This window comes from Dasypus novemcinctus, chromosome 19, assembly GCF_030445035.2.
Source record: "Dasypus novemcinctus isolate mDasNov1 chromosome 19, mDasNov1.1.hap2, whole genome shotgun sequence".
In the NCBI taxonomy this organism is placed as follows: Eukaryota; Metazoa; Chordata; class Mammalia; order Cingulata; family Dasypodidae; genus Dasypus; species Dasypus novemcinctus.
In genome coordinates, this window is record NC_080691.1 from 18,075,770 (window position 1) to 18,101,283 (window position 25,514).

General features: G+C 61.8%; 3 protein-coding genes across 15 annotated transcripts in view; 1 reads left to right on the forward strand and 2 right to left on the reverse strand.

Moving 5' to 3' along the window:
* PITPNM2 (phosphatidylinositol transfer protein membrane associated 2) overlaps window positions 1–11,551 on the forward strand; it is a 143,394-nt gene extending 131,843 nt beyond the window's left edge. For 6 of the 10 annotated variants that reach the window (XM_058281288.1, XM_058281290.2, XM_058281292.2 and 3 more), the window contains exons 15-26: window positions 2,533–2,703; window positions 3,165–3,314; window positions 4,306–4,470; window positions 5,223–5,384; window positions 6,233–6,381; window positions 6,545–6,661; window positions 7,324–7,440; window positions 7,541–7,689; window positions 7,764–7,913; window positions 8,330–8,513; window positions 8,604–8,732; window positions 8,822–11,551. In XM_058281288.1, the coding sequence (XP_058137271.1) occupies window positions 2,533–2,703; window positions 3,165–3,314; window positions 4,306–4,470; window positions 5,223–5,384; window positions 6,233–6,381; window positions 6,545–6,661; window positions 7,324–7,440; window positions 7,541–7,689; window positions 7,764–7,913; window positions 8,330–8,513; window positions 8,604–8,732; window positions 8,822–9,148 (1,970 nt within the window). In that variant the 3' untranslated portion in view covers window positions 9,149–11,551. The remainder of the gene's footprint in view (window positions 1–2,532; window positions 2,704–3,164; window positions 3,315–4,305; window positions 4,471–5,222; window positions 5,385–6,232; window positions 6,382–6,544; window positions 6,662–7,323; window positions 7,441–7,540; window positions 7,690–7,763; window positions 7,914–8,329; window positions 8,514–8,603; window positions 8,733–8,821) is intronic. The other 4 variants (XM_058281295.1, XM_071209775.1, XM_058281296.1 and 1 more) reach the window with 3 other exon arrangements.
* Window positions 11,552–12,131: 580 nt separating this feature from the next.
* On the reverse strand, window positions 12,132–14,518 carry ARL6IP4 (ARF like GTPase 6 interacting protein 4). 4 transcript variants are annotated; one of them, XM_058281300.2, is made up of 6 exons: window positions 14,410–14,518; window positions 13,900–14,052; window positions 13,161–13,439; window positions 12,958–13,075; window positions 12,464–12,533; window positions 12,132–12,383 (listed from the first exon to the last, which is right to left on the reverse strand). In XM_058281300.2, exons 2-6 carry the CDS (start codon window positions 14,039–14,041, stop codon window positions 12,327–12,329), a joined length of 666 nt encoding a protein of 221 aa, XP_058137283.1. In that variant the 5' UTR covers window positions 14,042–14,052; window positions 14,410–14,518; the 3' UTR covers window positions 12,132–12,326. The 4 variants fall into 4 exon arrangements, with proteins under 4 accessions (XP_058137283.1, XP_058137281.1, XP_071065877.1 ...); XM_058281298.2 differs by having other exon boundaries at window positions 13,161–13,463; XM_071209776.1 differs by having other exon boundaries at window positions 14,266–14,459.
* Window positions 14,519–15,546: 1,028 nt separating this feature from the next.
* Window positions 15,547–21,295, reverse strand: OGFOD2 (2-oxoglutarate and iron dependent oxygenase domain containing 2). Its single transcript, XM_004459284.5, has 7 exons — window positions 20,094–21,295; window positions 19,654–19,710; window positions 18,755–18,868; window positions 18,558–18,657; window positions 16,487–16,614; window positions 15,990–16,247; window positions 15,547–15,915 (listed from the first exon to the last, which is right to left on the reverse strand). The coding sequence occupies exons 1-7, from the start codon at window positions 20,223–20,225 to the stop codon at window positions 15,652–15,654; spliced, it is 1,053 nt and encodes a 350-aa protein (XP_004459341.1). The 5' UTR covers window positions 20,226–21,295; the 3' UTR covers window positions 15,547–15,651.
* Between the last annotated feature and the right edge of the window lie 4,219 nt (window positions 21,296–25,514).

Sequence of the window (25,514 nt, forward strand, 5' to 3'; positions counted from 1 at the left end):
GACCGCGGGGGGGGCCGCAAGCCACCCCCACCCCCGCCGGGACCCCCCAGCAGCCCAGGCGCCGGCCGCCCCGGCTCCCGCGGCTTCATTTCCACGGCAGAAGGCCACTTCCCAGGCAGGGAAGCCGAGGGCCAGGGAGGGAAGGGGCCACCCCCCCAAAGCTCAGGCAAGGACAGACCAGGCTCCTGGGCCATGGCACCCCCAAGGCATCCTGGGCCCCCTCGAGCGGGGCCTGGAGACCCTGCTGCCCCAGCCACATTCCCTCAGGGAGCAGCGCCGCTCCAGGGACTGCTGTGCAGGGCCCGCATTACATCCCCAGGTTCCACAGGAGGAGACTGAGGGTCCGAGAGGCCCAGGCACCTGCCCCAGAGCAGTGAGCCGGTGCCTCAGACTCAGCTCTGTGCACTCCACAGGCCTCGATCCCACGGCTTGGACCCAGCAAGGAAGGGAAATCTGTAGCTTTAAAGAGACCCCAGCAAACAAGCATGTGCTCACGTGGCTGGTTCAGCCGCCTGGAGGGCCAGCCCCCACCCACTCCACGACAGTTTAGTCTCAGATGCGCACGTGTGCACAGACTTAGGGACAGTGATATGTGGCAACACCGTTGGTAAGCGTGAAAAACTAGAAGCATCTCAAACATCCGTCCATGGGCCGATTATGGCCCAGCTAGACAAGAGGACGTCCTGTGCAGCTGAAAGTATGAGGAAGAACCACGTGAGCTGACAAAAAAAAACCAGAACTCCAACATCTTTTGCATTATGTGGGGAAAACAAAGCTCAAAAGAATGGCCTGTGTTCCTCTTTGTGTTTTTATTTTTTAGAGCAATTGTAGAGGAAAAATATGGAGATAGTATACAGAGTTCCCATATACCCTCACACACACAATTTCCCCCATTAACAACACCTTGCATTACTGTGATACATCTGTTGCAGTCGATGAACCAGTATTATTACTATATTATTACAAGTCCATAGCTTGCGTTTAGGTTCACTCTTTGTGTTGTGCCATATTATGGGTTTTTCTTAAATTTTTTTGCAGTAACATTTACACCACCACATTTTGCAGTTCAGTGGTGCTGATTATACTAATAACATATGCCTCCATCACCACTGTCCATCCCCAGAACCTTCCCATCACCCCAAACTCTGTCCCCCAAACCAGAAACTCTGCACCAGGTAAGCATTAACTCCCACTTCCCTGCCCCCACCCAGCCAGCCCCTGGTAGCCTGTATTCTACCTTCTGACTCTGTGAATTTGCATATTCTAATTATTTCATATCCATGAGGTCACACAGTATCTGTCCTTTCGTATCTGGTTTCTCTCCATGTGATATCTTCAGGGTCCATCCGTGTAGTAGCATGTATCAGAACTCCTTTTTCATGGCTGAATAATATTCTGTTTTAGGGACATCCCGCATTTTGCTTATCCATTCACCCACTGACAGACCCTCGGGTTGCTTCCTCCTTTTGGCAATTATGAATAGTGCTGCTATGACCAATATCCAAGTCCCTGTTTTTAGTTCTTTGGGGTAAATGCCTAGGCAGAGGATTGCCCTGTCATATGGTAATTCTAGGGTTATCTGAGGAATCACTACACTGTTTTCCACAGTGGTTGCAGCATTTTAACTCCCATGTATGGGGGTTCCTATATCGCCAAGTCCTCCCCAACCCTTGTTCTTTTCCAATTTGGTCTTTGCCAAAAGGCAGAGAAGCAAGCCTGGTGGGTGTGTGAAGTCGTTTATTTCATTGTGTTTTGTGGTTTTGTTTCTTTTGGAGGTACTGGGGGTTGAACCCAGGACCATGTACATGGGCAGCAGGTGCTCAACCACTGAGCTAGAGCCGTTCCCCCATTATGGTTTTTTTTTAAATTTCTCTCCCCTTCCCCCCTCCTCCCCCCAGTTGTCTGCTTTCCGAGTCCATTCGCTGTGTGTTCTGTGTCCACTTGTATTCTTCTCAGCGGCCCCTGTAAACTGTGTCTCGTTTTCTTGCATCATCTTGCTGCATCATCTCTCCACGTGTGCAGCACCACTCCTGGGCAGGCTGAACTTTCTTTTGCACTGGGCGGCTCTCCTTACGGGGTGCACTCCCTGCGGGTGGGGCTCCCCTACGCGGTGGACACCCCTGTATGGTACGGCACTCCTTGCGCACAACAGCACTGCACGTAGGCCAGCTCCATACGGGTCAGGAGGCCCTGGGTTTGAACCTTGGACCTCCCCTGTGGTAAGCAGATGCCCTATCCTGGGCCAAATCCGCTTCCCCCTATTGTGGTTTTGATTTGCATTTCCCCGGTGGCTAATGACGTTGAGCATCTTTTCATGTGCTTCTGGGCCATGTGTGCATCTTCTTGAGCATGTAACTTCTTCAGTTAAAAACGATGTGGTTAATAGAACAAGGACCCAAATGGATAGCAAAGTGAGAAAGACAAACAGTTCCTGGTTTCTCCACATTTAGGGCGGAGACAACTCAGGCCCCAGCCCCCCAGCCTCCCCTCTGGCCCCCAGCCCCGCCTCCTCACCCCTGCCTCCCTGCTCAGTTTTCCAGCTGCGGCCCGCCTGCCAGCAGGTCTACAACCTGTTCCACCCCGCCGACCCGTCCGCCTCGCGCCTCGAGCCGCTGCTGGAGCGGCGTTTCCATGCACTGCCGCCCTTCAGCATCCCCCGCTACCAGCGCTACCCGCTGGGGGACGGCTGCTCCGCGCTGCTGGGTGAGGGGCCCGGGCTGGGCAAGGTGGCGGGGGCGGCCAGGGGTCCCCGCGCCGGCTGCCAAGGGGGAAGATGACCACCCCGGGCCGTCAGCACTTAGGGGGCAGGTGCCCCGTGGAGGTGACCGATGCCCGCTGGTCCTCACGGGGCTCCCCAAGGTCGGATTGCTGGCCCCACCTTCCGGAAGAGGACACAGGTCACCGGCCTCCCTCTGGGCTGCACAGGTGCCGGGGTGGGGGGGGACAGGACGGGACCAGGGTCTCCCCCTGCCAGGGCCTTCCACACTGAGGGGGCCAAGGGGTGGGGGACCTGAGCGTGCGAGCACCCCACCAGCCCCACGGCCCCTCCCCCCCCGTCCCAGCGTGTGTCCAGGCGTCCTGTCATGTCCTGTCGGGGCGTGGGGTACAGCGCCCCCACAAGCCCCTGTTCTCGTCCTCTCTGTTCTCTCCCTGTCTGCTTCCAGTCGAGGCCGTGCAGAGAAACCCTGAGCTGCTCCTGGAGGGCGGGCCCCCGGCCCCCCTCCCGCACGGGGACGGCTTCCTGGAAACCAGCATCCCCGTGCCCGCGCCCACCGGGCAGGACGGGCCCCGCCAGAGCCCGGGCTGTGCTGAGTGTGTGTAACCCTACTCCCGTGCTGTCCGCTTCGCAGGGCTGGCGCTGGCCTCAGCACCCCCCGCCACGCCCCCCTTGGCCACCTGAGCTCCCGGGACCTAGGGTGGCGAGGACCACAGGCTCCAGAGGACGGGGCCTGCGGGGCACAGCTGGGCAGCCTTCCCCTCCGTACCTGGGGACCAGAACTGGGAGGAACCCAAAGACCAAAGGGGACCCAAGGGGGAAAGACTGTCCCAGGGGCACGTGGCAAGTCTGGGACAGTCCCAGGACTCTGTCCTGCTTCCTGAGGTTGGCCGGGGGCAGACAGGCTGGAGCCAGCCAGCCCCCACCCCATTAGCCCAGGGGGAGCCCCTAGTCCAGTGCTTGGAGCATCCAGGTCCTGCTCCTTCCCTCTCTGAGGATGTCTTGGTACCTCTGGGCGTCCAGACATGCTTTCTCTGGCCAAACCCGTCCTCTCTGACCTCAGCCCCAAGCCTGGGCAGCTGACTGGAGCCAGCAGCACCTGCCTTTGTCCCCAGCCACCCACGCAGGGCTAGCTCGACAGGGCCCGCGAGCTAGGGAGCCCCTCGGTCCTTAGGGCAGGGCCTGTCCAGGAAGCCACCGCAGCCCTGTTGGCGGCCCGGGCCAGACCATCCTGTGGCTATGGGCTGCAGGGCCACCGGGGCTCCTGGGGCCGAGCAAGGCTACATAAGAGCTGTGCATGGGGCAGGACGGGTGGCCAGGGGGGGTGAGGGCCTAGCTGCCTTGCCTTCCTGCCCGTGGTGTCTGTCTGTCCAGCTGTCCTCCCCGGCCCCCGCCCTTCCTTCTCCACCGCCTCAGCTCTGTGCTCTGCCCCTGCCGGCCCTGAGCAGGCCAGCCTGGCCCACGGCCTGCTGTGCTCGCACGCCTCGGCGCACCCCTGCAGCTGGAGAAGGCCGCCCAGCCCGGGCACACGCCCCTCCCGGCCCCCCACTGCGCCCTAACCCAGCGTCTCCGCTTCCTGCCACCCACAGCCGACGTACTCCAGGCCCACAGCGCCGTCTTCCAGGAGAACGCCACCCCCTCCTCGCCCGGCACAGCCCCCGCCAGCCGCGGCTTCCGCCGAGCCAGCGAGATCAGCATCGCCAGCCAGGTGTCCGGCTTGGCCGAGAGCTACACAGCGTCCAGCGCTGCCCAGAGTGAGTGCAGCGGCACCCAGTGCGGCCCTCCCCGCATCCTGCCCGCCCCCGGCTGCGGGGGACAGAGGCGCCCAGCCGCAGCGTTCTCACCTGTGGACAGCTCTGCTCCCAGGGGACCCTGGAGCACCCTGACCAGGCAGGGCTGGGGAGGAGCTGCGGGCCTCCAGCGGGTGGAGGCCAAAGGCGCTGCTGACCGCCCCGCAACTCGCAGCCCAGGCCACCCCAGCACAGAGCTGTCGTTCCAAATGGTCCATGCGGCCTTATCACAGGGACTCTGAGGAGAAGGACTTCAGAAGGTGCAGCCACGGGCCAGGCAGCTGGGGGGCCACGGGCCAGGGAGGAGGGGCTGGGGCTCCAGAAGTTTCAGGGCACGGGGCTGCCTGAGGGCCAGGCTGCAAGGCTGCTCCTGGACAAGGAGGCCGAGCTCAGACCCAGGCCCCTCTCCAAGGTGGAGGTGGCGGAGGGAAGCGAGGGTCCCCTTGCGGTGGCCGCCAGCAGGGCCGCTGCCCCCACTGCTCGGCCCCTGCTGGGCACCCAGCCCAGGGTCACCTGAGATGCATCCGGCGGTCACCTCTCCACGCCCCCGGGCTCCGGCTGGCAGGTCCGCTCGGGGGCTGAGCCTTCGGGCGCCTCTGGCAGCGTGTCCTCCCCCGAGGAGCCCTGGGCCGACTCTCTTCCCAGCATCCTTCCTAGACGCGGCCCTGTGGCAGCGCCCGCGGGGCTGAGCTGACCCCGCTGTTCTTGCTTCTCAGAGGCCCCAGTGCTGCTCAGCCACACCCCCAGCGTCAGGCGCCTGTCCCAGCTCGCCCTGCCCCCCCCAGCCCCCTCCACCCCCGGCCCCCGCTCTCAGGCCAGGCAGCCCAGCCCCAGCCTGCAGAGGGCCCCCTGCCTCCCCGACCTGGACATCGGAGAAGGTACCGGTGACACCTGCCCTTGCCCACCCACACTGACCTCTCACTCCGGGCCACTTGCCATCACCAAGCACGCCTCACCGCCAGGCACTGCCCACCGGACCCCTGACCAGGAGCTGGAGGCTTGGGCGGGGGCACGCAGCCAGGGCAGAGGCAGGAGCTGTTGGGGGGGCTGGGGGTGCGCAGCGCCCTGTGTTGCTGGAAGGAGGCCGGGGTAGGCCGAAGGGAACGGGCTCCTGCCAACCCGCAGCAGAGCTCAGGAGAGGCTCCGGGCGCCATGGGAGGCACCCACGAGCCTTGTCTTACCCCAGCACTGGCCTTGGTGATGGGCAGGCGGGTGTCAGATCTGGTACCCCAGCTTGACCTGCTGCGTCCCTGCTCAGAAAGCCCGGGGCTGGGGGCTGGGGTGGGGGCTGGCCTGGGCTCTCGGCATCCCACGCCTGAAAGCCCTGCACCAGCCTGGGGCCAGAAAGGCAGGGAGAAGAGTCCAGAAAAAGCAGCGGCGGGGCCCAGGGGTCAGCAGGACCAGGGACGGCCAGTCCTCCCGCCTCCGGACCCGGCTGCCCCAACCCCCAGGCTCTCCGTCAACGTCAGGGTGGCCACGCGCTCGCCACCGGGGCCCACCCTCTGGACCTGGGGCTGCTTGGGTGCTGTGCTGGCAGCTCCCGCCCCTTGCACCTGCTGCTTCCTGTCTCCCAGCCTGGGAGGGGAGCACTCGCTTTGGCTGAAGCCCCGATTCCCTGGTGGGAGGGAGGGACGAAACTTTGGCCTGAGGGGGCCAGGGGACCGTCTGGGGTCCCTGCCCCGCGCTGGCCCTGCCCCAGCCCAGTCGTGGCCCCTGCTCCCCGCAGTTGCTGCAAGGTGGTGGGGTCAGAAGCGGATCGACTACGCCCTGTACTGCCCGGACGCGCTGACGGCTTTCCCCACAGTGGCCCTGCCCCACCTCTTCCACGCCAGCTACTGGGAATCCACGGACGTGGTCTCCTTCCTGCTGAGACAGGTACCCCTGGGCCCAGGCATGCCCGGGGCTCGCCGGAGACTCCCGAGTGCCCACATCATGGGGGAGGCCGGACGACCCCTCCCTCCCGGGGCAGCTGGGCCCCTGCCAAGCAGGAAGCCCCTGGTTGTCTGCCACCGCCTGGCTCTACCCACCCCACCCCCAGGTCATGAGGCACGACAATTCCGGCATCTTGGAGCTGGACGGCAAGGAGGTGTCGGTGTTCACCCCCTCAAAGCCGAGGGAGAAATGGCAGCGCAAGAGGACCCACGTGAAGCTGCGGGTGAGGGTCCCCCGGGCGCAGGCCCCTTGGCTGCCATCTTGTTTCACCCTCTCCTCAGTGTACAGATGAGGAACTGAGGCTCAGAGATGCACGCTACCTTACTTAATCCTGGTGAGATGGGAAGCGGATTTGGCCCAACAGATAGAGCATCCACCTACCACATGGGAGGTCCAAGGTTCAAACCCAGGGCCTCCTGACCCCTGTGGTGAGCTGGCCCATGTGCAGTGCTGATGCGCGCGAGGAGTGCCGTGCCACGCAGGGGTGTCCCCCCGTAGGGGAGCCCCACGCGCAAGGAGTGCGCCCCATAAAGAGAGCTGCCCAGCATGAAAAAAGTGCAGCCTGCCCAGGAGTGGCACTGCACACACAGAGAGCAGATGCAGCAAGATGACACACAAAACAAGACACAGACAAGAACACAAGTGGACACAAAAGAACACACAGTGAATGGCCACAGAGAGCAGACAACGGGGCTGGGGGTTGGGGGAGAAAAATAAATTAAAAATAAGTCTTAAGCCTGGTGAGAGCACTAGCTTAGGGGCAGCACAGGAGGCGTCCCCACGCCCTTGGTCGCTGCCACTCCAGCAGCAGAGGGGGCCTCCCACCCCAACCCAGCCCGCAGGCCCGTCCCCCCCGGGCCTGCCTCACCCCCCCCAACCCCCCAGAACGTGACGGCCAATCACCGGATCAATGACGCGCTGGCCAACGAGGACGGCCCCCAGGTCCTGACTGGCCGGTTCATGTACGGGCCGCTGGACATGGTCACCCTCACAGGGGAGAAGGTGAGGCTGCGGGAGCCGCGGGGAGCCCCTGCCCCTGTGGGTGCGGGGAGGGGGCCGGCCGGGGGCCCTGCGGGCTGCTCAGCGTCTCCGCGGCCCCCAGGTGGACGTGCACATCATGCCGCAGCCGCCCTCCGGCGAGTGGCTGCACCTCGACACGCTGGTGACCAACGGCAGCGGGCGCGTCTCCTACACCATCCCCGAGACGCAGCGCCTGGGGGTGGGCGTCTACCCCGTCAAGATGGTGGTCAGGTACGCGGGGGCGGGGCGGGGGGAACGGGGGGGGGGGGGGGGGGCTCGGCAGGCCCTGACGCCCGCCCCCGCAGGGGCGACCACACGTTTGCCGACAGCTACATCACGGTGCTGCCCAGGGGCACGGAGTTCGTGGTCTTCAGCATCGACGGCTCCTTTGCCGCCAGCGTGTCCATCATGGGCAGCGACCCCAAGGTGCGGGCCGGCGCCGTGGACGTGGTGCGGTGAGTGGCCCGGGCGGGCTGGCGGCGGCACGGGGCAGCCGGGAGGACCGTGGGGGCCAGGCAGAGTCTCCGGGGGCTTTCCGGGGAGGCGGCAGAGGGACATGTGGCCCGGAGCCCGGCTCCCCCGCTAACTAGCTGCATGGTCTTAGACGTGAGGCTTCCCCTCCCTCCATGCAACAGGGCTAATGGGAGGGCCAGGCCCACCCACTCGGCAGGGGCGATCAGGGGCGCAGGGGTCTCCTGGAACACTGCCCAGGGAATGTGCAAGGCAGAGGTCCCCAATGAGGGGGGGCGTTGTCCCTGTGGCTTGAGTCGTCAGAGACGCCCTTTACCTGGCCCCAGGGGGCCTGGCTGGGCCAGGAGCTGGGGAGGCCGGAGAGGGTGGCCGGGGGACAACAGGACTCGCCTGGCCGCAGGCACTGGCAGGACCTGGGCTACCTCATCATCTACGTGACGGGCCGGCCCGACATGCAGAAGCAGCGGGTGGTGGCCTGGCTGGCGCAGCACAACTTCCCCCACGGCGTGGTGTCCTTCTGCGATGGCCTGGTGCACGACCCGCTGCGGCACAAGGCCAACTTCCTCAAGCTGCTGGTGTCGGAGGTGGGCCCGGGGCGCGGGGGGCCCGCGGGGGCGGGCGGGGGGCGGGGAGGGGCGGCCCGCGCCCACGCGCCCACGCCCGGCCTCCCGCAGCTGCAGCTGCGCGTGCACGCGGCTTACGGCTCCAGCAAGGACGTGGCGGTGTACAGCGCGCTCAGCCTGTCCCCCATGCAGATCTACATCGTGGGGCGCCCCACCAAGAAGCTGCAGCACCAGTGCCAGGTGAGCGGGCGCGGGTGCGGGCCGGGGGCGGCCACCGCGGGGGGACCGCGGGCCGTGACGCCTGTGCTTCCCGCCGCCCCCCGCCGCAGTTCCTCACGGACGGCTACGCGGCGCACCTGGCGCAGCTCAAGTACAGCCACCGGGCGCGGCCGGCCCGCAACGCCGCCACGCGCATGGCACTGCGCAAGGGCAGCTTCGGCCTGCCGGGCCAGGGCGACTTCCTGCGCGCCAGGAACCACCTGCTGCGCACCATCTTGGCCCAGCCGGTCGGGCCCGGCCCCCGGCCCGAGCGGACGCAGGGCCCGGCCGAGGCCGAGCGGGAGCGCGGGCCGCGCAGCCTGAGCGTGGCCGCGGGCTGTTGGGGCCGCACCGTGGCCGGCCGGCTGGAGCCGGGGGCCGCCGCGGGCCCCAAGTAGGGCGGCGGGCGCCAGGCGCCGCGGTCTCCATGGTGCTAGGGCCCGGCGGCGGCCCGCGGGGGGCCTGGCCCAGCACGCGGCCCGAAGGGGGGACCCCCGGCCCCGCTCCCGGGCCTCCCCGCCCTGCTCTGGTCGAGGCTGGGCAGGGCCCCCGCCGCTGCCCGCCTCCGCTGGCCGGGAAGGCACGCCCGGCCGCCTCGCCCTGCATTGATCGCCCAGCGACTGGACGCCAGGCCGCCTCCACGTGCACCCGGCCTGCCCTCACCCCAGGTCCCCTCCCTTTGGGTAGCCGCTCCAGCGGGGCTCCAGCCTGCTTCTGGGAACTCGACTCAACGGTTCAACCTCACTGGTTTTGCACTGATCTCGAGAGCGGAGACCATTACCACCTCCTCTGGCTGCAGACTCGTCGTGCATGAAAATTCACTCCTGGCTGACCCAGGCTCTTGCCACAGAAGGCGCCAGGGCAGCAAATCCTTGTGCAAGCGGAAGAGGAAGGCCCGATCTTAATCCCTGCAGCCCCGCCAGCCAGCACCTCAGCAGCGCCCCCCAGCCCCCCGCTCCCCGCCCCCGGAGCCCAGTGCGCCAGGGCCTGGCCTCATGCCCTGGGCATGACCCGCAGAGCCTGGAACTTGTCCCAGCTCAGCTGCGGAGCCGGGACAGCCCTGGGCCTTCTCTTCGGCTCCTCGTCTGCCACCCATCAGGGCCGCTCTAAGGCCCTGCCCTGCGTTTCTACACCTTTCTACGTCTCAGATCTGATTTCTATGAGGTTTTTTAAAACAAGCAAACCTTGGCTGCTTCCTTTTCTTAACTCTTTCAGTACCAAGCGCAGCCCCTCCACCTTGAAAACACCCAGCACTGTGACGGAGTCCAGCCTGGTTCTGGATCCCTAGCCCAGTGGGCCCTGCTCCTGCACGTGCAGGGGGGCTCGGGCTCCCTCCTCAACTTACCCTCCTCATGAATCCCACTGAATTTCTACTCTGGGGTGGGGGGGGCACACACTTAGGTTTTTTAAATGCCAATTCCGTTTTGATGCCGAATCTAAGAAGCCACAATTCGCTTCATTAGCTTCAGGGCAGGCAGCCAAGACTGCACTCCCACCCGGGTCACCCTGCTGTCCTGCACGCTGGGATGAGCATCAGCCCCTGCCCCTCCCCCAAACTGACCGAGAGCAGTCCGGGTGCTCGGCTGGGGCTGGGGCGGCACCTCCACGTCGCCTCCACCACCTCCGTCGGGGCTGGGAGAGCCTGCCTGGCCTCCGCCGCTGTCCAGCAACCAAGCCCCCTCCCTGGGCAGCTTCTGCCAATCGGGATGAGACCTTAGGGCCACATCGGCTGGGACGGGGAGGAGCCTGGAATGGATGTTAGCATATTCCTGTGTGTAGATATGTACAGCCGAAGGGTCGTGTAAATGCGAAGTGGGTTATACAAAGCGAAAGCTATTTATTTTGTGCAGAGAAAAACGGAGAGAGGGAACCTTCAGGTTTTATTCCTATTTAAGATGTAGCTTTTGTTGTACATGTTTCAGGCGTTATGTATAAAAGCCACAGTTATTTTATGGACCAAGTTTTAATGTAGCTGTTGCAGCGAAAGTGCAATATCTGACTCCCCTCTGCTCCCCAGCGGGAAATAGCTCGGCTGACAATCACAGCCCTGACAGGGGGCCCCTGTGGCCAGTGCCTCCTCCTCTGTGGGCCCCATCTCGCCCTGTCTTGCCTCCCCACGCGGCTCCACGCTCCCTGCCCGCCCGCCAGCCATGCCAAGGACAACAGCAATAGTCCCCGGGCCTCTCCCACCGGCCCTTAGCCATAGATGGCGAGACGGGCAGCCCCCTCCCGCGTTTCTCCTCTGTGTCCGGGTCTGTTTCTACTCCCCTCAAATTCCGTTTGGCACATTCTCCTCTTGAGGAAGCACCAGTTTTGCAGAAACTTGAGAGAAGGGCAAAGTCCTTTAAAAATACCAAAAATGTTTACAGTGTTGGGTGCTGAGCTGCAGGGTTCAGGCCTGACCCGTCATAACCAAAGGGTGAGGCAGGCCCCTGCTGACTGCCAGCCACCCCCCAGGCCTCTTAGAGTAGAAGCCTTATTTCGCCCGCCCCCCCCAAATCCCAGGACTGAACCCCACCCACTGCCCCTGGATCTGACCACCTTCTCTGATTTCTAAAGAGGAATTTAGCAGGCACCCCCCAAACTCCCCCTGCCGGCTCAGAATGCCCACCCACCGCCACGTTGCAGTCTTTCCGTCTCGGCCCCCTCCTGTCTCCCTGTGCTGTCTGTCTCTGGGCCAGTGTGTGAGCAGTGTCCTGACTCGCCCACCCACCGTTGCTGTCCGCGTACCACCAGGCCTGAGTGTGCTCTGTATACAGTGTCATTGTCTGTTACACCAATTAAAGAAGCAGGAAGGCTTCCTTCTGAGTCTCTTTACTGCACCAGCAACCCCAAAGCACAGGGGGAGGGGCGCGGAACACGGCATGGTCTGTGCCCAAGCTATAGCTGGGGTGGGGAGAGGCTGTCCTTCCCAGGTACTCCCGATAAAGCCGGTCCTCTCCCTGGGCACTTACTCCGGCTGGGCCCTGTTCTCACCCCTTCCCGTGCATTAGCCCAGTTCATCCTCCCAGCAGCACAGTGGGCGGGCGCTGCTACCCGTTTCACAGAGGACACGGCTCCTAAGCGTGGAGCCAGGAGCCCCCCGCCGGGGCTACTGTGCTCCACGCGCAGTTGCTGTGTGGGATCTGCAGAGTCAACAGGCCAAAGGAAGCTCATCTTACTCCAAACCACCGGAATCATATCCAAGAGCCAAGTCGCCAGGTTTGGGATTTAGCTGGGAGTCTGGACCGGGTCCTGGCAGGCAGTCATAAGGATGAGCAGAACAAAAGTGGCATGTGTGGCATGTGCTCACCACCACCAGGGAGCATCCAGCTGTCCCCAAAAGCTCCCAGGAACACTCCCTTCCCCTCCAGCACAAGTAGCAACACATCAGAGCAGGTCTACAATCAAGGAACGTTTAATATCTAGGGAATAATGCTCTCCAGTGGCAGCGTGGGGGGCATTGATTAGGCCACACACCCCCATTCCCAGAGGCCAACCCACAGGAGGAGAAGGCAAAGGGCTCCCTGGGGCTCCCTGCTGCCCACCTGAGGGCCACGCCACCAACACCGTCCACAGACCCTGGCCAGGGGGCCCTCACGGCAGCAGCCCAACTCGCATCTGGAAGGCCAGGCTGTCCCCTCGGGTGGCTTGCTGGGGAAGAGAGCACACAGCAGGAGGGGAAACATCAGAAACTGAGCAAGGGCGGCCCTGAGCACAGGGGTGATACTGACCTTGTTGATCTCTCGGTGCCGTTCTTTGGTTACGATTTCCTCCAAGACTTCGCCATCACCCTTAATGAGCCTGGGCAGGGTGGGGGAGAGGCCACTCAGCAAGGAGCAGGCTGAGCCCCGTGCCAGGGCAAGAGAGCCAGAACCACCCCCCCCCAGGGGCGTCAGGGTAGGGCTGTCTGGGCCATCCTCTCTCCTGCCTCCCCTTGGGGCAGGAATAGAGGCAGTCGGGAGCATTCTGTCTTGCCGACCTCTGCACTCAGCCTGGCCAACTGTGGCTCTTTTAAGAGGCCTCTCCACCTCTGTGACAGCTTACTCTGGGCAATGAGGGGAGGGCAGGGAGCAGCATGAGAAGTCACATCAACAAGTGACTGTCTCTCCTGTCCTTGGCTTTTTAGAGCAGCAGCAACCACATCCCCTCATGCTAAAAAGACCCGTCTTGGGCCAGTGTTCCCAGTGCGGTGGCATGGGGCCAGGCTCAGCCAAGCTCTCCCCACCTGGTGCGTCCTGTCTCAGGGTCCACCACCTTGCGGATGACACTCTGCCGGGCGTCCCACTCCTCCTTGGTCATAGGCTTCATGGCCTGGATGCGGGACTTCTGCTCATCCGTGAGCACTGGAGCGGGCAGGGCAGGCAGGGAGGTGACAGTCAGGCCTTGGGGAAGGGGCCACCCCCCCTGCACACCAGGGCAGCCTGGTACCTGGGCCATCCTCTTCCTCGGCTGCTCTATGCCACTGGTCCAGTGAGGGTCCGGGCAGAGCCTCAGCCTGCTGCACCTGTGCCTTCTCTTTGCCTTTCTTCTTCAGCTTCTTCTTCCTTTTCTTCTTCTTTTTCCTCTTCTTGTCCTTGTGCTTCCGCCGCTTCTTCCGGCCATCGCTGGAGGAAGAGGAGGAAGACGAGGAGGAAGAGGAGCTAGAAGAACTGGAAGAGGAGGAGGAGCTGGCTCGTGGTTTCCTCCGGGCCTTGTGCTTGCTTCTCTCTGTGGTGCAGGGAGAAGGTGAGGCTGGAAGGCCAGAGGGGAGGAAGTCAACCTCTGCCCCTCGCTCTGGCCTGGGGCCGTCCGGGACAGAGGACAGGGGCGTGAGGATCTCCCCACAGGGCTTTCCAGAGCAAGGGCCAGCATGCTCTTTAGAGAGACACTTTCTGGGCTCAGCGAGGTCACCGTCTGCCCAGAATCAGGGTGGCAGCGCCCACATTTCGGGCCCAGCTGCTCAAAAGGCCTGGCCTAGGGCTCTCTCCAATCCACACTTGCTGGGCCAGCCCAGCCCCGCTATTCTGAGGACCGGCTATTCTGGGGACTGGCTATTCTGGGGACTGTTGGTCCCAAATCTGCATTCTCCGCCCTTGTGTGTGCTGAGTGTCAGGAGGCGCCTGGGGGCCTGCAGCCTCCTTCCTCCATGAAATCACCCTGCCCACTCCGCAGCCCCTGTGGTCCTCACCCTCGGTGGCAGAGGTGGTGCTGGCCTTGTGGCCTTGGGACCGAGAAGCATCTTTACTGCTCTTCTTCCTTTTCTTTTCGGACCCTCGCCCCCGGGACCGGCTGCGACTCCTCGAGCGCTTGCGAGAGCCCACGTGAGCCATAGCGCCTCGGGCTGCAAGTACGAAAAAGCGCGCTAAACCCGAGGCCCGCAGGCTGGGCTCCACGGGCCGCTCAGTCGACTCGGAACCTGGTTGTCGGGGCGCCCGGAAACCCCGCGATCCTCTCCCATGCCACCCCCGCCCCCGGTTCTGCGCTCGACTCCCCGACCCGACGCTGAGGCCCCTTTAAGAGCCGGCCCCCGCCCGGACGCTCCACGCCTGCGCACCCGGCTCCGGCGACCGGGACCGAAGGCGACCCTCGGCCGCGAGTGGGGAGCCGAGTCCGGTGGCGCGCACCCCTCCCCTCCACCCCCGCGCCTTAGGCGGCTTCGCAGCTTAGGGGAGCGTGCCCGGTGCTGCTCCGCTCCCACCTCAGGCGCCAGTGGGCCGGGCCGCGGCCCCACCCCGCACCCTGGGCTGAGGACTGCGCAGCGAGGCGGCTTCCGGCCCGGCGGTGCGTCTGCGGGCTGTCCGGCTGGGAAGCAAGGTGCCGCTGCCTTAAGTTCTCAAGCCCCGCGTTCCGCCTGCCGCGTAGGATCGCTGGGGCTCCGGGCTCCCGCTTCCCCGGGGCAAAGCCGTGCCTGCGTCCACTCGCGCGGCTCCGCGGGAGAGAAGGCTGCTCCTGCCGACCTGGCCAGGCCCCGCGCGCTCGCACCCTCACCGCAGATCGCCTCTGCCCGGCTCTGCTCTCCTAGGCTGCCCTCCGGTCGCGCTCGCGGTGCCCACATTCCCCGATGGCCCTGGCACCCTGCCTTCCTCCCTGGGTGTCTGCAGACCGGTCCACCCCAGCAGTCTGAGCTCCAAGGCTGGGAGGCCCTCTCCTTAACTCTCTCCACCAGGAACACGGGTGTGGGGCGTGGAGTGTCGCAAATGCAGTCGTCCACAAGGGACCAGAAACATGGCAGTGAGGGAGGGAGGGGACCCACGCCTGCCTAAAGTGGGCAGCTGAACAGCTGAGTTTTGCAATGTGGGGATGGGGCCTGACGTTTCCAGATCTTCCCGTATTCCCAGAGAAGCCAGAAATAAGTTTTCAAAACCAGATTTCAACTGGTTTCACATGTGCCACCCAAACAAAGCAGGGCTGTGGGCCTCATCCAATCTTGGGACCACCAAGTTGCAGTCTTCAACAATAATCATGACCCTCAGGGGGCTGCTATAAAATACTTTACTAGGCAGAGGGTAAGGGGCTTACTCATGGTCACACAGCCAGATTTGGAGCCAGATTACCCACACCTGGCAGTCAGTACCTGATTAGCAGATGCTGGGGGTACATCAGGGCCCTCTTGCCTCAGGGAGAAAACTGGTGTGATTCTACTCAGAGCCCCCAAGGGGTCCGGCTGAGGCTGGACTTCATTTGATCCCACCTCTTTGCCCAGCTTCCACCCTGTCGGCCTCCCTCCCACTTCTCCTGAGGGCATTCCCTCAAGAAATCCCCATCTCAGCCTCTGCCTCTAAGAAACTGGACCTAAGCCAGCCTATCTGCTAAAAGAATGACCCAGAAGCCTGTGTGTCCTTTTAACCTTAGGCTGCAGGGAGTTTATTTCCACTCCTCCAGCCCCAGGTGGCAGGGCCTGTGACACACAATCCCCCCCTCCCACCGTGCCAAACCAGGCTCAAGTCAGTGCACACACGTCCACTGTGGACGGCTCCTGGAGGGTGAAGCCATCGCTGAAGCCTTCATCCTCTACCAGATCAGGCTCCCGACAGCACATGGGGCAGAGGCGGTTGCGCACAGCGGAGGCCCGGAGCCAGATGATGAGATTCCAGCGCTCTCCGGAGCCCAGGGGCCGGGCCCCGTGCAGCTGGCCACCTCGGTGCAGGATGCCCTGGCCCACCACATGCTCTACCTCCAGGGGCTCTGCCAGGGTTGCGGGTGCCTACATACAGCAGGGTTCAGGCCTGAGCACCCACAGCAGCCCCGACACACCCCATGGGGCGGCCACATACTCACCTGGAAGAGGCCCCCGAAGTAGAGGGCGCCTCCAGTAAAGGCCTTGCCCAGGGCGATGTTGAGGGTAAGCTCGGCATTATCGTAGTGGCAGCCTAGCTCACGGTCCTGGCCTGGTGCATACTTGACCACAAAGGCACGGTGGCTGTCCAGCTGGCCCCCGCCACAGTCTGGGTACAGCAGGGCCGTGAGCGGCTGCAGGAAGCGAGCTCGAAGCGGAGTCACCAGCGGCTCGTCCAGGCCCAGCTCGTGCAGCAACACCTGGGGCAGGAGGGGGGGGATGGAGGCGATCCCCAGGTTGGCAGGGAGATGGTAGGGCCTCATCGTGCACCCCTGGAGGAGCCCCCACTACGTGTTAAAGACAGGCCTCGTTAGATCTGACAACCACCCTCTTCTGACTGCATTTCACAGACGGGAGGCCAGCGGATCCCTCAGCCCGCCTGCGGCACCCCTGGCCATCTCTCCAGCCCCCCTTGGGCCGCCGGGCAGGCCTCACCCACCCCATAGTTGTTCATGGTGTTGGGTCTTCCCTTGGGCATGTCTGACCCCTCGAAGTGCTCCAGCTCTTCCAGCAGGGCGCGGCAGAAGGGCACCGGGAACACGGGCACCCTGTACACACGCTTCTCCTCTGTGGAGGGGGCGGTCTGTCGGCCAGGGCAGGCACCAGGGAGGGGGAGCTCTGCTGGGGAGCCCCGTCTCATCCGCTGGGCACGGGGCCTGCCATTTTGCTTCCCCAGCCTTGGTCTGCTCCTCTGTGCCATGGGAATGACTCAGGCACCTGCCCCTCAGGGCATCAGGAGAATGAGACGGAATGTGTGTGAGGCACCCGGCACAAACCCGGGCTTCGGCGCTTGGGGCCTGCCCCTGTGCCCCGTTTGCCCTTGGAGCCTCTCACCTGCCCAGAGCAGAGTTCAGGGGTGGGCACTGAGGCCCAGAGTGGGGAAGGGGCTAGCCCCAGGACACCCAGCTGGCCAGCGACACAGCCAGCCAAGGCGCTCTGTACCCACTGCCCCGACATGCCTCCCAAGTCTGTACCCCAACTTTGAAGTATCCCTCACCCTCTGTTCTCCACACAGGAAGGTCTGAGAGGGACTACTTTTCCTGCTGGACCCTGGTGGGGTGAGGCCAGGCTGCGAGGGGAGATGTCAGCATTTCCCGGCGCACATACCAATGCCCGAGGGTGCAGGGCATGTGTGCCCACACACAGTCTCAGCACAAGCTCCGCCGCTGGGGCTGGGTGCCCATGAGGAGGGAACCCAGGCTGGTTGGGAGGGGCGCCTCGCTCCACCTGTGTCTCCGAGCTCTCTGCCCTCTGTTGTGGGTTGAATTGTGTCCCCCAAAAGGGTATGTTGAAGCCCCAACTTGGTATGTGACCTTACTTGAAAATGGGGTCTTTGCAGATGCAGTTAGTGAAGATGAAGTCATACTGGAGTGGGGGGGGGGGCTAAATCAAATGACAGAGGTCCTTTTAAGAAGAGGAGAGTATGCGGACATAGCAGAGAACACCACATGACAACAGAGGTGGAGATGGCAGTGGCACGTCTACAAGCTAAGCTGCGCCAAGGACAGCTGGCAGCCCCAGAAGCTGAAGACAGGGTCTCCTCAGAGCCTCTAGCACAGCCCACTGCCCACACCTTGATTTTGGACTTCGGTCTCCTGAACCATGAGAATGCACTTGTGTTGTTTTAAGCCACCCAGTTTTGTCATTCATTACAGTGGCCACTGGAAACTCATGCACCCCTGCCCCCGAACACAGCATAAGCTCTGTAAGAAGACTGACATCTGCGTCTTTCTCCCCACAGGATTCCCTAGACCTGGAATTACGCTACAAGGAGGAAACCCTTTCTGAACGCTTACTATGCACCCGGCCCTATGCCAAACCCTTTATATACATTAATTCAGTAAAGTCAGGGCACTGCAGGAGAGGCTATTTTTGTCATTCCTGTTACACAGATAAGAAAACTGAGGCTGAGAGGTTAAGTAATTTGCCCAGGGCTCCCTTGCCTGGAACTCTCTGTTGGGTTTAGCCAATGAGTGACCTCGGCAGAAGGTCCAAAGTCAGGAGAGATGAGGCGTTCCTTATCTGCCTCCTCCAAGTCTGGCGTGGCTGTGTGCCTCTGCTCAGGGCACAGCAGCTGTCCCGACAGCCCCTCTCCTACAGCCCCAGCTCTTGGCAGATTCAGGAAACTTCACCCTCCTTCCCACTTCTTTAGGTCTTGAGCTGGTAATTGCTCCCCACTGTTCCAAGCTCTAGGGGCGCTTCACTACCCCTTGATGACCCTTTAACTCCACCCACACCTGGGTCAGCTGTCCCTTCGTTAAACTCTTCAGTCACCATTTGAGCATGCCAGCGGTCTCAGGCCTGACACAAAGCATGGAGTAACTATTTGTTGGATGGAGGAATCAATACCCTGTGCTGGCAGCTCAGTCCCACTTGCCCTTCCAGCTCCCAATGATTTGGTTTCAGAGGCAGCAGTGGTTGGTGGAGGAACACTCCAGTCTCCTGCACCCAGATGTGACAAGCTGCCACCCCCAGTCCTGCCTGGCCACTGGGCCAAGGCACCATCTCACCGGACACTGTCTCTAGGCGCTGGAAAAGGCCCTTGAGGTCTGCTCCGGGGGAGGCGCTGTATTCTGCTGCAGCCAGAAACTCAGGAGCCAGAGATGCATCCTGGGATCAAAACATGCTGGCTGTGGGGCAGGCAGCCCCCAGGCCTGGAGGCCACCTCCCACTGCCAGTAGCCTGCCCCCAAGCTCCTGCCTGGTACCTGCAGCAAGGTGTAGACTTCGGGCCGCGCTGGGTGGTAGGCACTCGCGATGAGGGCTTTCCTGGCAGCTGACTCCCGCCCCAGCCGCCGCCGCCGCTCCACCTCCTGCTCAAGCTGGGGTAGCACAGGTTCCGTTACAGGACAAGGCCTCCCACCCACCCGAGGCCATTGTACAGATGAGGAAACCAAGTCACAGGAAGGTCAGAGCAGGACCCAGGCTGGGAGCCCACACTCCTGGGTCTACCAGGGTTGACTGCAGGCCCCAAGCTGTTAACCAAAGGGGACTCCCTGTAGGAGCCCATTCCACTATGAGGGGCACCAGCTCGAGTCTAGCTTGGGATGAGAGCCCCTGAGGCACATCAACCAGCTGGGCACACTCAGGTTGGGGAACAGAGTCACGGCCACGTCCTGTGTTCCAGAAGCTGCAGCAGGCCCTCCAGGGAAGATTCCCGCACTAAGCCCCAGGTGCGGGAGGAGACGGAGATGAGCAGCAGCAAGCTGGCGCCAACCTTGGGGACAAGGGAATGAAGAGCCCAGGAGCCTGGCAGCCCTGGTTGGGATCTCAGCGCCACCTGCTGGGACACCTTGGGTAAGTTACACCTCCTCTCTGAGCCTCCGTTTCTCATCCAAAAATTGGGTGATGGCTGCACCCATCTCACAGAGCTGTTGAGGCAATGTCTGTGACACTGGCAACTTGGCCTTCCGCAGGTCCCTCTCTTTTTCTGTTGCCAGGACCCAAGAGGAGTGGGCTGGTGGCGGGGAGGGACCCCGGAAGGGAATCTAAGAGACCTTCAGGGACAGGGGACTGGCAGGCCTGTGGCTGAGAGACCCGTGAAGCTGTTGACACAAATCCAAAGAGGAAAGGACAGTCTGGTGTGTGCACGTGGTGAGGGTGTTACCTCTGCTAACAGCTGCTGGAAGTCCTTGGGGCTGACACATCCTCGACTGCGCAGGATCTGCGAACAGAAAGGCCAGTGACAGGGGGAGGGGAGGTCAAACTCCCACTGACTATGTGGCCTCGGGCAAGTCACTTAGCGTCTCTGAGCCCCGATCTCACAGCATGATTGTGAGGATGCCCCGAGATGATGGACGGCAAGCACAGAGTTCTCGGTAACGGCGCTGACACGGCGCCCGTTCACTCGTTCGTCACCACAACCTCTCGAGGGACGTACTAGTATCACCTCCATTTCAGGAGAGAAGCGAGACAAGGACAAGCTAAGGAGCGGTCAGAGCGAGGAGCGCGCGCCGTGGCCAAAGCAAGCCACCTCGGGGACAAAGGTCTCCCTCCGCCACCCCTGTTTGCGCCCATTCCTCCGGAGAGCCAGGAGCGGCCACTCACCGGGCCGTAGTCGCGCCGCAGCTGCTGCTCGTCCCGGAAGCGCACGTGCAGCCCGTAGCGCGCCACGTACAAGTTCTCGGAGCAGAAGCAGGAGCAGCGGTAGAAGCGGCGCGGGGCCCCCGCCGTCGCCATGGTGAGCCCGCGCGGCCCCGCCGGCTTCCGTAGCGGCTCTGGCGGCCACGCCCCCGGCAGAGGCGGAGGCGGGGCCGGCGGCCGAGGGGTGGCTTTCAGGTTCCACGCGCGGCAGGAACGAAGCCTCTCGTCCCCAGGAAACCGCCGGCGCCGAGAATGGTGCTGCCCGGCCGCAGTGGGGCCGGCGGCCTCGGCTGGGAGCGCGCGGCCTTCCCGTGCCGCCTCACAGTTTTCCCGCCCACGAGGCGAGATCAGTCGCCCCCTCTCTGCAGACAGCCGAAGTGAGCGCCACGCTCACAGTCTTGGAGAGGTGGGGACGTGGGACCCCAAGGCTTTTTACTTAAAACGTCGGCTCCCTCTTCTGCGCGAGGCTTTCCCCGAATCAGCCGAGGCCAGGTGGAGGAGTCCCGGGCCCCCGGTGGAGGAGTCGGGGTCCCAGGTGCAGGAGCCGGTGTCCCAGGTGGAGGAACCGGGGTCGTCCCAGGTGGAGGAGCGCCGGGTCCCAGGTGGAGGAGTCGGGGTCCCAGGTGGAGGAGCCCCGGGCCCCCGGTGGAGGAGTCGGGGTCCCAGGTGCAGGAGCCAGTGTCCCAGGTGGAGGAACCGGGGTCGTCCCAGGTGGAGGAGCGCCAGGTCCCAGGTGGAGGAGCCCCGGGCCCCCGGTGGAGGAGTCGGGGTCCCAGGTAGAGGAGCTCGGGGTCCCAGGTGCAGAGGCGGGGTCCCAGGTGGAGAAGCGCCGCTCCCAGGTGGAGGAGTCGGGGTCCCAGGTGGAGGAGCCCCGGGCCCCCGGTGGAGGAGTCCGGGTCCCAGGTAGAGGAGCTCGGGGTCCCAGGTGCAGAGGCGGGGTCCCAGGTGGAGGAGAGCCGCTCCAAGGTGGAGGAGCCGGGTCCCAGGTGCAGAGGCGGGGTTCCAGGTGGAGGAGCGCCGGGTTCCCGCCGCCTTCCCGCAGGGGCTCGCGCTTGCCCCGAGTACCTGCCCGGAACCCCGGGGCCCCCAGCTGGACCTCACCGGCGTCCGCCGGAGACCATCCTTCCCCCACTTCCCCAGCCCCAGAGTGTCGCCGGGAAGACGCTCCGCCCGGCGTGACTTCCGGTGGCCCTGGGCGCGGTGGGGGGGGGGGAGTGGGCGGGCTGGAGGCGGGGCGAGGGGCGGGGCGGGGTCTGCCGGCAGCCACACCCTCCGGGCCCGGAGCCGTCCCCGTTCTGCGCAGCCGCCCTGTGAGACGCGGACGTTTGTCTCTTGTGGCGAGCCCCCGACCTCTGGCAGCCCCATCCCCGCGCACACCTTCACCTGCCTCGGGGTCCCCCGAGCGCACGCCCTCAGGCTCCTGCGCACCCCCGCGCACGCCCGTCCCACGCACGCGCACACAGCCCCAGCTCTTTTGTTCTGTCAGGATGAGCCCTGAGGAGCCAGGAGGAAGGCGGCAGACGTTGCCCACCAGGTGCTACGCTGCCAAGCCCACCTCCCCAGCTGTCCCCGTCAGCGTGGCCCTCCTGCCTCTCCACGGCTCCCGGGCGCCCTAGAGAGGGCCCCTGCTCCGCGGGCAAGGCCTGGGCCAACAGCCCGGTTGGTTTCCCCACTCGCTGGAGGGAGCGAAGCCGTCACTGAGTGCGTGCGCTTGTGAGGGGTGAGGGGTGTAGGTGAGGGGGTGGGAGCGTGCTGTGAGCCATACACAAGGCCCTTGGCCGAATCAAGCGCTCAGGCAATTTGGGGAGACAGGAGTGAGCGAGGAAGCAGATGCGTGGTCGAGTTCTGTCCATTCAGCTGTAAACTCTGGGAAGACACGCTGGGGATGAGAAGGGCCGTGCCTGGGGGTGGCTGCTGCAGACTCGGCTGGGTTGTTCCTGAAGGCGAAGCCACCCCTCCCTTCTTCAGCCCTGAGGTCTAGGTCCCTGCCCTCGGGCCCTCGGGTCCAGCCCCAGCCTCCTGGGGCCTGTCCAGGGCCTGCTTCCCCCTCAAGGCCCCAGCTCCTAGGCCAGAGCTGCTGGGCCTGAAAAGGCCTTTAAAGTTTCACGGGGCATCTTGATTGCGCGGCGATAGCGAAGGCCCTGCTATCCAGAAGGGGATCCGTTTTCTCAGCTCAGGGTTTGTTACCCCGGTGCCTTTCTCCCCCAGGAGGCTACTCCTGCCAGCTCACCGGCTTGGATTTCCCCCTAAAGATTTCTTTCTTTCTTTAAAAAAAAAACCCTTGCGGCTTGTTTTGCTGTCTGCTCTCTGTGTCCATTCGCTGTGCATTTTTCTGTGTCTACTTGTCTCCCTTTGTTGTGTCATCTTGTTGCGGCCAGCTCTCCCTGGTGCCAGGGCCATCAGCTCTCCGCAGCGCGTAGGCCATCTTGCCTTCACAAGGAGGCCCTGGGATGCAAACCCAGGGCCTCCCATATGGTAGGCAGGAGCCCAACTGATAGAGCCACAGCCACTTCCCATGTGAATTGTTTTTAACTGACATAGACAACATATACAAAAAGGGCAGAAATCATCAGTCTACAGTTTCACAAACGGAACACACCTATGTAACTGGCACCCAGATCAAAGCCCAAACATTCCATCTCACAGATGCTAACCTCTGCCTCTTCCCAGGCACTACCCACCTCCTGGGGGAACCACAAGCCTGACTCCTGATAGCAGAGGTTAGTTTTACATGTTCTTGAATTTGATACAAATACAATTCTAGAGTACATGCTATCTTATAACCAGCTTCTTTCACCCAGCACTCTATTTATGAGATTTGCCATCTTGTGTGTCACAGCATGCTTTCTTTTTCATGGCTGCATAGTGTTCCATTGGGTGACTGTTCCACAATTTATTGATCCATTCTATAGCTGCTGGGCTTTGCGTTGTTTCCAGTTAGGATATGTCATAAATGAGGCTGCTATGGATAGTCCTGTATATGGCTTTTGGTAAATGTGTGGACTCATTTCTGCTGGGTACAATGGTGGGATTGTATGCACTGAACTTTAATTACAGGGCAAATTTGTATCTCATCCAAAGCCACTGTCACTTCTGTCTAACTTTTTTGAGAGAAGTTGCATTAGCACTTAGGTGGTACTCGTTATAAGCTAGGCTCTGTTCTAAGTGCTTGCATGTAATTCATCTAATCTCAAAAAAATCTACCGTTATCCCCATTTTACAGATGAGGAGACGGAGGCCCTTTGGGTGAAGCAGTTTACCCAAGTCAAGAGCAGGAAAGTTGAAGAGCAGGGATTTGAACCAGGCTATTGCCCCCCCGAAACTCCAGTGTCTTTTAGGGGCTATTGGGAGGTATGGAGGGTGTGATAAACAGCCTCATGTGTACCCCGAGGTTGCCCACCCCCCCTGCTTCCTCTCAGCTCTTCTCAAGCAGTTTCTCTGGAATGAATCCCTTTTCTCCATCCCAGGACCCCCATCACACTGCGTCCCAGGGCCTGCGGCCAATGTACCTTCCCTGTGCAGTTTTGGCTTACGGGTGACCAGAGATTGCAAGGAGCCTGCCCACTCCCCAGGGCTGCATAGTGCAGGCCAGGCAACCCGGATGTAAGGGGCAGACCCCTGGGAGACTCCTGTCCTGGATGTTTAAAATCTGCCCTGCACATTCTATTTTCCTAAAACGGTCACGACAATTTTCCAGTCCCACAAGCTCTTCCTGAACCTTGCCACTCCAGCAAGAGGCAGTCTATTTACCCTGGGCAGGGCCTGGTAACTGCCTGGACAAATAAAATGCAGAGGAAGTAAAGTTATGTGGCCATGACTTCTGAGGCAAGATCATAAAGGGTGGTATGGTTTCCATCTCTCTCTTTCGATGCTTGCCTTTGGGACCTGGCCACCGTGTTGTGGGAAAGGTCAGGCTACATGACGAGGCTGGGGGGTGGGGGGCCGGGGGGAATTCTGGCTGAAAGTCCTGGCCAAGGTCCCAGCCAACCGTCGGCATCAACTGCCAGGTACCTGAGTGAACCAGCCTTTGGATGATTCCAGCTCTGCCAGTTGATGCTGAGGAGAGCAGAGACGAGCTGTCCCCACTAAGCCTTCCCCAAGCCACAGATCGCTGTAAAGTTATTGTGTTAAGCCCCTCAGTTTCAGAGTGGTTTGTTCCTCAGCCCTAGTAACTGGAACCAAGCAGCTGTGTTCCTCCAGGCAGGAGAAGCTGGGACAGGCCAGGGATGTTGGTGGCCAGAGCCTTCTCAAAGACAGAGAAGACATGGAATTAATAATACCCTGAGGCTCCCCAAGGAACTCCCTCTCTCATCCATTCATTTAGCAAACATACACTGGCCCTTGGTGTGTGCCTGGCCCTGTGCCACATCTCAGGTCACACAATCTACAAGTGCCCACTGTGTGCCAGGCTGGGGGATATACTGTAAAAAATCCAGGCAGCAAGTGATGCAGTCACTCTGGAAAACAGTCTGGTGCCTCCTTCAAAGATTAAACATAGACTTACCATATGACCCAGCAAATGTACTCCTAGATACATGCCCAACAGAATTGAAAACATATGTCCACAAAAAAACTTGTTCTGCAATGTTCCTAGAAGCATTCTTTTTTTTTTTTTTTAAGATTTATTTTTATTTCTTTCTCTCCCCTTCCTCCCACCCCACCCCAGTTGTCTGTTCTGTGTCCATTCGCTGTGTATTCTGTGTCCACTTCTATTCTTGTCGGCGGCACCGGGAATCTGTCTCTTTTTGTTGCATCATCTTGCATCAGCTCTCCGTGTGTGGCACCACTCCTGTGCAGGCTGAACTTTCTTTTGCCCTGGGCGGCTCTCCTTACGGGGTGCACTCCTGGTATGTGGGGCTCCCCTACACGGGGGACACCCCTGCGTGTCACCACACTCCTTGCACGCATCAGCACTGCGCATGGGCCAGCTCCACACGGGTCAAGGAGGCCCTGGGTTTGAAGCATGGACCTCCCATGTGGTAGGCTTATGCTCTGTCTGTTGAGCCAAGTCCACTTCCCGAAGCATTATTCTTAATAACCAAAAAGTGTGCTCAACCCAATACCCATCAGCTGATGAATGGATAAACAAAATGTGGTCTAAGCCATACAATGGATTCTTATTCAGCCATAAAGCAGAATGAAGTTCTGATCAGGCTATAACCATAGATGAATCTCAAGAACATTATGCTAAGTCAAAAAAGCTAGATACAAAGGGACCACGTACTATTTGATCCCATCTATATGAAATATCAAAATATGCAAATACACAGAGACAGCAGATTGTTGGTTCCCAGGAGCTAGGGGGTGGGAGGAATGGGAAGGACTGCTACTGAGTACAGGATTTCTTTGGAGGAGGGATGAAAATATACTGGAATTAGTTCAACT